Source organism: Caretta caretta, chromosome 5 (assembly GCF_965140235.1).
Source record: "Caretta caretta isolate rCarCar2 chromosome 5, rCarCar1.hap1, whole genome shotgun sequence".
Classification (NCBI taxonomy): domain Eukaryota; kingdom Metazoa; phylum Chordata; order Testudines; family Cheloniidae; genus Caretta; species Caretta caretta.
Genome location: NC_134210.1, coordinates 27,826,346 through 27,839,813, shown reverse-complemented (window position 1 = coordinate 27,839,813; position 13,468 = coordinate 27,826,346). Strand labels below are relative to the sequence as shown.

At 40.6% G+C, this 13,468-nt stretch overlaps 1 protein-coding gene across 5 annotated transcripts in view; it reads left to right on the top strand.

Annotated features, from left to right (window-relative positions):
- Positions 1–13,468, top strand: part of LIFR (LIF receptor subunit alpha) — an 88,082-nt gene that overhangs the window by 61,806 nt on the left and 12,808 nt on the right. For all 5 annotated transcript variants that reach the window (XM_048850550.2, XM_048850548.2, XM_075128436.1 and 2 more), the window contains 5 exons: positions 3,264–3,429; positions 3,723–3,793; positions 4,250–4,454; positions 7,088–7,267; positions 11,216–11,317. In XM_048850550.2, coding sequence (XP_048706507.1) covers positions 3,264–3,429; positions 3,723–3,793; positions 4,250–4,454; positions 7,088–7,267; positions 11,216–11,317 — 724 coding nt within the window. The remainder of the gene's footprint in view (positions 1–3,263; positions 3,430–3,722; positions 3,794–4,249; positions 4,455–7,087; positions 7,268–11,215; positions 11,318–13,468) is intronic.

Genomic DNA, 13,468 nt, shown 5'->3' with positions numbered 1-13,468 from the left:
ATTTTTCTGTTGAGCGAGATGAGCCGCGTGTGTCAGTAGGATATCCCGACTGAAGTCCTCTATATCTGTCATTTAGAGAAAACTAAAAGCACCTGTCAGATGTTCTCAAAATTTCAGTCAAAGTTGAAGAGGCGAGGTACACTTCCTGGAACTTGATGCTGATTGGGATTCAGTGGCCATGCACACAGTACAGTGACTATGAGTTCTGTCACTTTCTCCCCCCCCCCACCCCCCCCCCCATGCAGCCATCATAAAAGGTCCCTCTCAGGCTAGATCCACACTAGAGGTGGGGGTGCGATTCTGAGCTCACATATACATACCTGTACTAGCCCTGCTCAAGCTAGCCTGCTAAAAATAGCAGTGTAGTTGGGGTAGCACATGTGATGGCTCAGGCTAGCTGTCCTGAGAACATTCCTGCTTGGACTCCCTGGAAACTAGCCTGAGCCGCCACCCATGTTAGCCCCGACACTGCTATTTTTAGTGTATTAACTCGAGCATCTCTACGCTAGCTGAGAATCACACACCCCCTTTGCTCCACGTACAGGCATAGCCTAATTTAACATTTTTACAGCCTCCAGAAAAACTCGTAAGGTCCCTTGCAAAGCTGCTCTATTGTGCTGGCAGCACCAGACATTTTATTAATTGGCCCCTTTTTAAGGTTGTAGATTACCCCCCTTCATCTCTTAAAGCTACCGTTACAAAAAAAATCTACTGTAAGTGTGTAACACCTGAGAACTCAGAAAGTATTAGGGATAAAGAGCTTTTACCATATCCTGGAGCCTGGTCCAAAGCCTGCTGTAGTCAGTAGAAAACATTTTTTTTGGCAATGTCTGTGTTTTTGTTTTTTAAATAAACTACACTGGGGAAGTCTCTGGGTTTAAATATAGCTTCATGGACTAGTGTTTCAAAGCTGTGTTGACCTGGTCTTTCTAAACTGTGCACTCCAAAATCTTGATTTGTATTCTGTGGTTTGAGAGATTTTGAGTCTTTTGTATTAAAATTATAAAATGTGCTAAAAAGTACTAGTAGGTTAAGTACCACAAGTAAAATCCATACAGGTTGCTTGAGGGTTTGAGGGGAGAGCAGAAAGAAATGACATTTAGACATGAGTAAGTTTAGACCTAGGCGGCTGCTATTGAAACACAGGCCAAAACTTTACAAAAGATGTAGCTTTGTTACCTTGTTCTCCAGACGCTAGAGCAGGGGTTCTCACAAGACATGTTTTGGTGGCCTCAGCATGCGGCCACCAACTCTTGCTGGTGGCCGTTCTGACAGTTTTTTCCCTAAAATACTTAATTAACGTTAGGAAAAAACAAATAAAAATGCATATATACATGTCCAAATCATTGTAATGTATTTATGTAGAGGTTTTTTTTCCAGACAAAATTATTGACAGTTGTCTCTATTCTTTACTGGACCTAAACAGAATAGAAACACAAATAAGGTGCTTTGCATGTTTTGCCTTTTTTTTTTTTTTTAAGACTTGCTAGTTAGTAAGTCTGCTACTGTGAAAAGCGATATTTGTATATTTGTTAATATTACTTTTCAGAGCAGACTTACTCAGCCCCGGCAAGATGGGGGACAAATTAAGCCCTGGGTGGGGCGATGGGGGCGGAGGTGCAGTGGCAATTGGAGGGCTGGAGGAGGCAGCAGAGGCCAGGGCGACGGTGGGGGGTGAGCCTGGGGTCAGAGCATGAAACTCTGTGGCTGGGGGAAGGAGCCCAGCTCCACATGGATGAAGGCCCAGGAAGGCAGTGAACTCCCACTGATCTCCTGCTCCTACAGTGTTTATAGCTCCAGAAGGGGGCAGGGACAAACCTTTGCTGGTCGGCCCACGGGAGGAGCTGCTGCTTTGCCCCCATCACTACCCAGGAGGCTGTGGCCGCACGAAAAGCCCCTGGTGGCTGTATGCATGGCCGCATTTGAGAAACACTGTGCTAGAATATAAGTGAACAGGGTACAGTGTAATCAAGGAATAGATGTGAAATTGTTATCGATACTGCAAGATGTTTTGGTGACGGTGGCAGAAGCTTTTCCACTCATATGCTCAATTGCTGGCTTTTTGACATTTTCTATTTGTCATTTGGATTAGAAGAAAAATTATAACGAATTTCAGACTAAAATTCACTTTGGAGACCAGTTCTTGGCAGCCACGATAGATGTGTATTGATAAGTAGATTCAGTAAAAAATGTTCCCAGGGTCAGGATTTCTCACAGCAGCCTTGGCACTGAGTCACTGTACACATTTATAGTAGTATGCATATGTGTCACTATTATGCACTGTTTTAACTGCTTTAAACTCAATACTATGCAATTGACTGTTTATACTAAAACCTGATTATGTTTGCTTTCCTTCGAAGGAAAAAGGAGCACTTAGTAGGAATACTGTTACTGGTATATATTTTATTTGAATGATATGGATGTTGGTCAAGCGTTTTTTCTTGGGTGTGCTTTGTGCAGGCACCATTTTACAGAGGAAGAATGTTATTTATCTGTCCAGGTTCTCATACCATGCCCATCACTTGAGCATAGGAGCACCCCGGGTGAAATCCTGGTCCCATTGAAATCAGTGGGGATTTTGCCATTGATTTCAGTGGAGCCAGGATTTAATGCATATGTAGAAAGAGTGTTCAGTGATAATAGCTGTCATATATAGCCTCATGGAACCGGCTCAAAAGAAAGGGGTATTCAAATTATGGTCAGTGGACCACCAGTCCTTCCTGGTGGTTCAGAGAGTGCAATACTTTGGGGAATCAAATGGTAGGGGGCTGGGAAAGCAGAGAGAGTGTTGTTAGCATTGTGATTACTCTCCTTTATGGTATAGGATAATTCCCAGTATCACATGGGATACAGCATCTAATGTTGACAATTTAGTATATACCTACATGCGTTTTAAAGTAGTTATTGGTATTTTAATTTCTATACTAGGTGTAACTTCTTATGATAGGCCCCTGAAAAACTTTCACTGGTGAACGGTGATTTTATGTAAAATATTTTCCCTATATATTTTCTTTCATTTACATTTATTTCCCCACATATTCTGGTTTGGAAGCTTTTTAGCATACATTCCCATTGCCCGTTAAAAGACACTACATCCCACGAGACTTTATATAACAGATTCTTCTTAAATAATCACACAGATGCCTGATAGTACAACTTTAATACTGTAGTTGACTTTTAAAAAACATTTTCCAGGTAATGGTACTAGCATGATACGGGACAGGGGAAAGGTTTTCATATAGAATTCTATTAATTCTTAACAGCGGAATGTCTCAATGGCCGGTGCAGAAAACTCAAATTACAGAGCTCGGGCGGACGCATTACATCCGTATGCCACATACACGTTCCGAGTGCGTTGTTCAGCTTCTGAGCATTTCTGGAGATGGAGTAAATGGAGTGAGACAAAAAAGCTCACAACTTTGGAAGCCCGTAAGTTTATTGAACTGTCTTTTATGTCAAAATATTGAACTTGTAAGCCATATGCTTAACAAAAAGAAAAGGAGTACTTGTGGCACCTTAGAGACTAACCAATTTATTCGAGCATAAGCTTTCGTGAGCTAGCTGTAGCTCACGAAAGCTTATGCTCAAATAAATTGGTTAGTCTCTAAGGTGCCACAAGTACTCCTTTTCTTTTTGCGAATACAGACTAACACGGCTGCTACTCTGAAACCTGTCATTATGCTTAACAAGTTTGCCTTATTTTGTAAAATCTCCTTTCTTAGCTCCTGCAAGAGGACCGGATATCTGGAGAGAGAGAAGTCCTGTCAGAGAAACTCTAACAGTCTTTTGGAAGGTATGTACCTCTGTGTGTGTGTGTGTGTGTGTGTCCGTTGCTTTTCTTACATATTTTTAATGTCTGCAAAGTTTATAGCCAGTAAATCTAATTGTTGTTCTTAAATATTTTATAGTGCTTTTACTCAGAAAATTAGTGTCCTAAACGAAAACATCATTGTTCCAGAAATGTGGACTATGCTTTTAAAAAAAAAAAAGATTAAAAAAAAAAGATATTACTAAAAACAGCTGCATATGGAATTAAGTAGGATTTCACAAACAGAATAACTTCCTTAAATTTGTCCCTTTTGAGAGTTGTCTTCAGTGCTCATGTGTTAACTCCTAAAAACATTCTTGCTTTACTGACTTTTTTTGCCTGGTAATCCCAACTCTTGAGTATTAGATGCATGTAATCCTGTGTCCTGATTTTTAACAAAAGTTTGGTTTTAATGTGATTTGTGCTTTTTTTGTTGCATAGCCATTACTTCTTTCTGAAGCCAATGGAATAATACTGTCCCATGAAGTGTCATGTTACCTGCGAGAGACAATGCTTGAAGTCCCTGTACCCTTGAACAGCACTGAAATAAAACTTGAGGGAAATGATTGTTTAATTAGTGTTGTAGCCAAAAATCATGCTGGCTTATCTCCCCCTTCTAGGATAACTAGTGTGGATCTTCCAAGCGGTGAGTACATGATTCAAGGATTTAAAACATTCGAAGCTTGTGGAGCAGCTGGGTGGCTGTTTTTCAGAAAATTTAGCTGATCTGCGCAAGTAACGAGTGCTTTTTTCAATCTACAGTCACTGCTTTTTTTAAGTGCAGCGTCTCACCAGCAAATTATACTCGTTGTATAGAAGGAAGGCAGCAGTTACAAGCTAGGTTGCTGTGTTGCAGTTTTCTGGACACTTCCCAGGAATAACAAGGGAGAGGCTAAATCTTTGGCACAAATCTTCAACTTTTAGGAGGTTTTATTTATTTTTGTGCCATCTTTTTGACTCAAATGAATATGATTAAATGTAAGAGGATCAAAATAGGTTTTTCTTCAGTGGAACCTCCTCAATGCTGCATAGTTGTTTAACAGTTTTCCACTCTGTGGGATTCGAACATCAACTAAATGCATCTGTAGTTGATCACATGAAGGGAGAATAGGAGCAGACCATGTACATCACAACATGGTCCCAGTTCCCTCTTGCTCCAGGGAGAAAGTAATCTCTGTCAGCTCTATACCTGGTGCAGATTACTTCCCCATCCACTCCCATTCATCTGGGTCGTCTGGCACATTGGGAAGACAGAGTCAAGGCACTGCTAGCTCTCGCCCAACTCTGCTGGAGCGGGGAGTAGCAGCTCTGCAGAAGCTGTGCTTCCTAGCCCCTCAGCCCTATGCTGTGACCTGTCTTAAGGCACATAATGTGACCCATACACCCAATGTGGGCATGTAACAGACATCACAGTTGTGCACTTTCTGTCTGAAGTTCTGAAAATAAAATCACATCTCTTGAGGCAGAAATGTGTTTTGTTTGAGATTGATAGTTGGGATGTCAGTAACCATGATCCCCCATTATCCAGAATGAGTTTTGTCCTCAGGCTAAATAGCCTTCAGCTCCTGTATAGCGACACTTCCTATTAATTTATCACTGCATATGTGAAAGAAAAGGAATTGGGCAGGATAGATAAATTAATGGCATCACTTTAATAACTCCACATCATGAGCAACAAATGCAGCTGACTCTGCAGAATGTAGGACTCTCTAGATAATTCAGCTCTGTAGCCTGTGACCGAGGGTGACAGCCGGAACTCTGTGATTATTACAGCATAGTACTGGAAAGGTAACATTTGGAAGACTGAATTTCCCTTTGGTGTTACCCAACATATACTCATTCTGAATTGTCTTCCGAGTTGACATAGGAATTATTTGAAACATGACTCACCACTGGATTACACTGCTATACAGTCACTTCTGGCTGCATCCTGTACATGTTTATAACATCAATAAGAGAGAAACGTTTCTGATGCTCGAGACAGGTTTCATGAAAGAATTGAAAGGGAAGCAAAACCTATGTCATATCCTACTTAATGTGAGCTTTCAACATAATTAAAAAGATACAGTGGAGGAGAAGCAAACTTACTATGTGGGTGCTTATCTGGCCTCCTTCATGGCAGTATTTGTGCTGCTAGTCTAGACTGCAGCAAAAAGATGCACGTACAGCACTTCAATATCCAGTGTTGTTTTTTGCTGAGAGAATGCTATTGAGCCGGCTGTCAGTAAATTAATTTCATATTAACAAAATTCTAGAAATAAAATACTGTGCAAGTGTCATAAAAAACGAGCACCCTAACTTGTGATTTCTTTGAATGTTCAACTTCTTAGAAACTATGTGTTTCAGGGTTGTTTTTTTAACAGTTTAAGAACTTGCCCTGTCTATACATTTACCCTTATAGTCCCATCAAATGGAGAGAAATGAATACAAAAAGAGGTGAAATTGACATGGCTTTAAGTGGCAATTCAGCAATGATATTTTCTTCCAAACAGTTGTACTGCTAGCACACAGCATACGGTCTCATAGAACACTCAGCATTTACATAGCCCTTTAATATTCACAACGCCTCAGTGAGGAATTAAGGTGTTTCTCTTTGCAACTTTTTTTTTTTTTAATTACTGAGGTTTGCCTTTCCCTTTAAAGTCAGTCTTGCCTAGACTGGACAGTTTTAATAAAATGTGATGATCCAAGCAAACAGGGATCAAGGCTAAGAACATTGAAACTCAAGGAAAGTTGAGGAGGTTCTGAAGATGTGATGGGGTGTTCAAGTATTTTGGTTGCTCGTGGAGGGGATCTTTAAGACTTACTGGGCCCCACCTGAATAGTGGCCATAGGTGGAAGTGAGGTTCTGTAGGAACTAGTTAACAGCCTGGTGTTTGGGGGGTGGATGAATGAAAGGAATTAGTAGCTGGAGTCTTCTACCAAATTGCTGTCAATTTGACTTAAACCAGAACCCCTGCAACAGAAACTTATCCCCAGAAGGTGATTTGTATCCAAACCTGAGGATTTGCTGAAATTTTTATCTCCTTTCTGCACTACTCTTGCAGACTTCACTATGGACGTCTAAGCTTGATTTATAGTGCTTCAAAAAGTACAGTATAATTTACTACAATTTCACAGAACCAGTGGCGTGATCCTCTTTCCAAGTGTGAACACATTGTATGTGTGTTCTCATGATACCTGTTTTCTAAGAACTGTAGTTCAGGCTTCAAGAAAGCCCTTTGAGCTAAAGATACAGGGCTGAGATCTAATGTTTTTTATATACTGTCTTTATTGTAGACAATGTCAAAACAGAGCTGGCAATTGCAATGGGAAATGGAATTTACATTTCTTGGCATTCTGACCCCAACGTGACCTGTGGCTACACATTAAAATGGTGTATTTCATCTGGATCTGAACCCTGTAGTGTGGACTGGGAAACGTTTCCTTCAAATGCAACAGATGCTGTGATAAAATCTGGTAAGAGAAAATCATTGTTTAAATTAGGCTGTCCAATTCAAAGCTTGCATGGTATGCAAGTGAATGCCGAAAATTATCAGGGGGAAGGATAAAAGGTACTGTTTTAAAATACCTTCTTTGTGCTAATATTTATGTTAACTTCTCTCTCTCCTCAGCTGTCTCCATCTCTTCGTTTTTGATTCAACTATTATTTTCTTTACACTTTCCATAATGTTTTGAAGTTACTAAAAGAAATGTAGCTGAAGCCCAAACTTTAGCATTCTGTAAAATTGTTAAAATCCCAGGCAAATCTTCCAGATTCCAAATGTACCAGTCTGGACACCAAGGGGAGGGGTGGGGGAAAAGAATGAATTGGTTTTTTGAGTGTGAGAAAGTGTGAGCTTCCTCTGTTGGCTTGCAATAAGTAGACAATTGACTTTTCCTGGAGCAAGGCACATTCTAGGTATCTAGATGCAGGTGGACAGGCTAAGAAATAAACAAAAGGCAGGTGTGGTGGGAACAGTGGGGAGCAAAGTGGGGAGAAAAGAAATAAGCAGGAAAAGAGGCATATTTCCTGCTGTCCAAGAGGGCATTACAAAGACTAGAACTTAATAAATTAAATATAAAGGCCCCAACTAGAGCCAACATTTAAGACTCAGTCACCTAGAGTCTCAACCCTACAATGAAATTCTTGTAGTCAGACCCCTGCACCTGCCCGGAGCCCATTTGGCAGCACAGAGGCTCCCAACACTCATAGGGATCAACCCACATGCATCAGATTGTTGGCTCAAGGTCTGAGCATTTGACTGCGCAAAGACTACTACTGAGCACCTCCTGCAACTTCACCGAGTGTCAAGGGCATGCAGCGCTTTGGAGGGCTGAATCTTTTGTCATCTTATAGAATGATGGAATAATAGAAATGTAGGGCTGGAAGGGACCTCGAGAAGTCAAGTCCAGCACCCTGCACTGTGACAGGACCAAGTAACCTTGACCATTCCTGACAGGTGTTTGTCCAACCTGTTCTTAAAACCCTCCAGTGATGGGATTCCACAAGCTCCATTAGAAGCCTATTCCAGAGATTAACTCCCCTTATAGATAGAAAGTTTTTCCTAATATCGCACCTAAATCTCTTTTGCTGCAACTTAAGGCCATTATGTTGTATTCTACCTTCAGGAGACATGGAGAATTATTGATCCTCATCCTCTTTATAACAGTCTTTAATATATTGTGAAGATTCTTATCAGGTCCCCACTCAGTCATCTTTTCTGAAGATTAAACATGCCCAGTTTTCTTCTTTTACCCTTCGTCATAGGTCAGGTTTTCTAAATACGTTATCATTGATTAAATAATTGTTCTCCTCCGGACTCTCTCCACTTTGTCTGCTTCTTTCCTAAAACGTGGTACCACAAATTGAACACATTACTCCAACTGAGGCTTCCCCAGTGCCAAGTAGAGCGGGACAATTGTCTCCTGTGTCTGACATATGACACTCCTGTTAATACACCCCAGAATGATGTTAGCCTTTTTTCACAGCTGCATCACATTTTTGACTCATATTCGTTTTGTGATCCATTATAACACCAGATCCTTTTCAGCAGTAGTACCACCTAGGCAGTTCTTCCCCATTTTGTAGCTGTGCATTTGATTTTTCCTTCTTTGATACTTTTCACTTGTCTTTATTGAATTTCATCTTGTTGAATTCAGACAAATTCTCCAATATGTCAAGATTATTTTGAATTCCAATCTTGTATTCCAAAGTGCTTGAAACCGCTCCCAGGTTCATGTCACCTTCATATTTTATAAGCATACTCTCCACTCCATTATCCAAGACATTTGATGAAAATATTGAATAGTACCAGACCCAGGGCTGGCCCCTGTCGGACTCCACTAGATACACCCTTCCAGTTTGAGAGCAAACCACTGATGATTAGTCTTTGAGTATGGTCTCTTTACCAGTTTTGTATCCACATTATAGTAATGTCATCTAGAACACATTTCCCTTGTGTATGAGAATGTCATATGGGACTGTTTCAAAAGATTTACAAAAATCAAAATATATCACATCTACTGCTTCCCCCTCACCCCCCATCCACTAGGCCGGTAACACTGTCAAAGGAGGAAATTAGGTTGTTTTAGCATGATTTGTTCATGACAAATTCATGCTGGCTGTCTATTACCCCCATTATCCTTCGGGTGCTTACAAATTAATTGTTTAATAATTTGTTCCAGGTATAAAGTTAGGCTAACTGATCTATAATTCCCCAGGTCTTCTTTGTTCCCCTTTTTAAAGATAGGTGCTATGTTTGCCTTCTCCAGTCTTGTGGGACCTCACTGGTACTCCAGGAATTCTCAAAGATAATTGTTAATGGTTCCGAGACTATTTCAGGGTAGTTCCTTAATTTCATTAGGCCTTGTCACTTAGACATATTTAATCTTATATAAATATTCTTTAACCTGTTCTTTCCCTAGTTTGACTGGCATTCCTTCCCCTGGGTTGTTTAATATTAATTGTGTTGAGTATCTGGTCACCATGAGCCTTTTCACTGAAGACTGACACAACATAGGCATTAAACACCTCAGCTTTCTTGATGCCATCAGTGATTAGCTCTCCTTCCCTGCTACGTAGAGGACCTACACTTTCCTTCATCTTTCTCTTGCTCGTAATGTATTTAAAGAACCTCTTCTTATTATTACCTTTTATGTCCTTTGCCAGATGTAACTCATTTTGTGCTTTAGCCTTTCTGGTTTTTTTCTTACATGCTTGTGCTATTCTTTGGTACTACTTGTTAGCATTTTGTCCATGTTCCCACTTTTTGTAGGGTACCTTTTTGATTTTCAGGTCATAAAGAGCTCCCGATGGAGTGAGCTGTAGCTCACGAAAGCTCATGCTCAAATAAATTGGTTAGTCTCTAAGGTGCCACAAGTACTCCTTTTCTTTTTGCGAATACAGACTAACACGGCTGTTACTCTGAAACCTGTCATATAGGCCTTTTATTATTCTTCCTGTCTTTCCATTGTATTAGGGTAGTTTGCAGTTGTGCCTTTAATATTGCCTCCTTGCAAAGCTGCCAGCTCTCTTGAACTCCTTTGTCCCTTAGACTTTCTTCCCCTGGGATCTTCTCTCTCTAAACAAGAGGGAAAAACAATGTATGTTTTATACAGACTTGATTCAAGCCTGGAGCTCATTATTGAAGAGAATAGTCACCCTGAATAACAGTGCTGTTATGGGTATGGCTATAATAACTAAGAAGAAATCAGTTGATGAGCCACTATATCTGGGGAGGGAAAAGAAGCACCAGGACAGCCTTGAAGGAAAAATAGCATCTCTGTTAACATTGCAAGTGTGTCTTTCATAATGGAAAGCAACAATTCGTGCTGCTTCCAACGTTTTCGTAATTTATATTTGTTCAACTGTCTAGGTTGCTCTGAGTGGTCAAAATGATTTACTGACTCTGAACTGTGCGAGTAACGGCACACCTTTTGTGTATAAATACAGTAGGGATTAAATAGGGGAAATATTTATCTGTAAATACCGTATGGTCTAATTCAGGGGTTCTCAGCCTTTTTCTTTCCCAGGCCCACTTGTGTCCCAACAACTGTTTTTCTGCATATAAAAGCCAGGGCTGGTAATAAGCAGGGCAATTGCCTGGGGCCCCAGGAAGCTCAATTGCTCAGGCTTCTATATGCAGAAAAACAGTTGTTTCCTGCGGCTTCAGTGTTCTTCAGCTTCAGCCCCAGGCAGCAGGACTCCAGGGCAGTGGGGCTTTAGCCCCTGCAGTGTGGCGGGGCTTGGCAGACTCCCTGAAACCTGTTTGTGGCCCCCAGCATGCCACGAACCCCCAGTTTAGAATTGGTGGTCTAATTATTGGTGGTGTTACTTTAAATGTTTTTGTATGAAAATATGTATGTAAAAGCTTAAAATATAGCTCTTGCTAAAAAGATTTTGCTTACCAATGATATTCTTTGCAGCTCTATTTCAACCTGGTGTGAGATACAATTTTTCACTATATGGCTGCAAACACAATGGATATCAGTTATTACAGAATATAACGGGATACATGAAAGAATTGCGTAAGTGCATTTTATTGTTAAGATCCTTTAGAAATACAAGATCAAATAAATATGACTAACCTGTACTAGTTTTTGCTAGATAAATTAGAAAAAGTCTGAAAGCAGAATCTCCTTACTGCTGAATATTTCCTTTTTCTCTTTCAGTGCCACCAGCCTTCAGAGTTCATTAATAAAGATTTTTAATGTATCACTTATTCACTAATTCAGTGAACTTCCACTCTCTGCATCCTAGCTGGTTCTTATTCTGTTGTCTGAAAATCAGATTGAAATTATTGTAATATTGAATGCGAGAGGGGATACAGACGTTAAAATGGGGATTCAGCCCTAAAATGTTTGAATAAATGGCAATATGAATTCCACCTTCCTCGTCTTACTCACTTCTGTGACAAATGTGCTCAGTTTGCGAGTCAAAAGACGTTTTTCCCACTGTCACCCCCACGATGTTATCCTGAGTTTTGACAGCCTGGTGATTGGCTTCCATATTGCACATCATCAACAACACACTCTGCATCCAAATATGCCCTTTGTTGTGCTCATGTAACTGCATTGTCTTCAGATTATGCTGTGTGACACAGGCGCCGACTTTCCAAAGTGCCAGGGCGTGCTCAACCCCCAGCTCTGCACCAGGCCCCGCACCCACTCCACCCCTTTTCCCAAGGCCCCACCCCAGCTTCACCCCCACCCTGTCTCTTCCCGCCCAGTTTGGCCCCCGTCCCCCGAGCACACCGCGTCCTCGCTCCTCCCCTCACCCCCCCACCCCCGACCCTCCTGAACACTGCAAAGCAGCTGATCGTGGCGCGCAGGAGGTGTGGGGCGGGAGGGGAAGCTACTGATCCACGGGGCCCGCCAGTGGGCGGAAGGCGCTGGGGGGAGGGAGAATAACAGGGGGGCTGTGAGTGATTGCTCAGCACCCACCATTTTTTCCTCGTGGGTGCTCCAGCCCTGGGGCACGCATGGAGTCAGCACCTATGCTGTGTGACATCTGTGCAGTCCCATTTACAGCCAGTATGGTTGCACAGGGGTTGTACAGGTAAAGACAGTTGTACAGGTGAAGATAGTGGTTGTACAGGTAAAGCTGAGGTATAATTTGGGCTTCAAGGAACCATTTTTACCAGCCTTCTGCGGTGTGAAAAGAGTCCATCTTGACGAGAGCTGGGCAAAAAATGTTGGCCAAAACTTTTTTCCCCAAAGAATTAGCTTCAGGTTGACTGAAACATTTTGTGAATTCAGGTTGAATTCACCAAATTGTTTTGGTTGGAAAACAAAACAAAATTCTGGAAAAATTAAAACATTTCATCTCATCATCAATGTTTTTCTAAACAAAAAGCGTAGATTCTTTTTATTCAAAACACATTTTTGGTTCAAATGATGCAATTTTGCTTGTTTAACAAATGAAAGGTTTTTTTGTTTTTGAATAAAAATATTTTTTTCAACCTGAAACCTACATTTTCTTTACTTTTTTGGGTCACCAGAACATTTAAAAAAATTGTCTTTGGTTCGATGCAAAACAATTTTTTTTGTTTGGCCAGTGAACTAAAAAATCAGTCATTCACACAACTCTAATCTTGACTGTTGAAGCCAAAGTGAGTGTGTGGGGCTCAGTTACTTTGCACGTAAAAATATGTCTGAGTATATTTAATATAGAAATCAGTGAGACACAGTGAATAAAGAAACCTACAATGTTCTTTATATCTAAATCAGTTTTTAGAGTAAAATTGTATTTTTAAAATATGAATGTACAAATTGTCTCATTAATTAAAATTCCAGAGTTTCTATAGCTACTGCTATTTACATTTATATCTGATATATGCTGATATTGATTTGGAATGCCTTAGACATTTAAGGACAACCCCTGCACTCCCTTTTGCTCTGTTCCTGGAAGTCTGAACTCCTCTTTATACTTAATAGCTAGGAGAGTGAAGGATAAATGCATATTTTGGAGCTATAGGACCCATTTCATTTCTGCCAGGTGCTTGGAATAATTTTATTGGAAACTTTCTCTGATCACGTAGTCTGAGCCAAGGTAATGCTTTGTAGGGATCATTGCTTGTTGCTTAATGCTATGATGGAAGATGAAATGAAATGTTTACTCTAAACTCTTGTTTTCAACCATTTACACCTCTCTTAAAAAACAAAAAAGCATTTGGACTA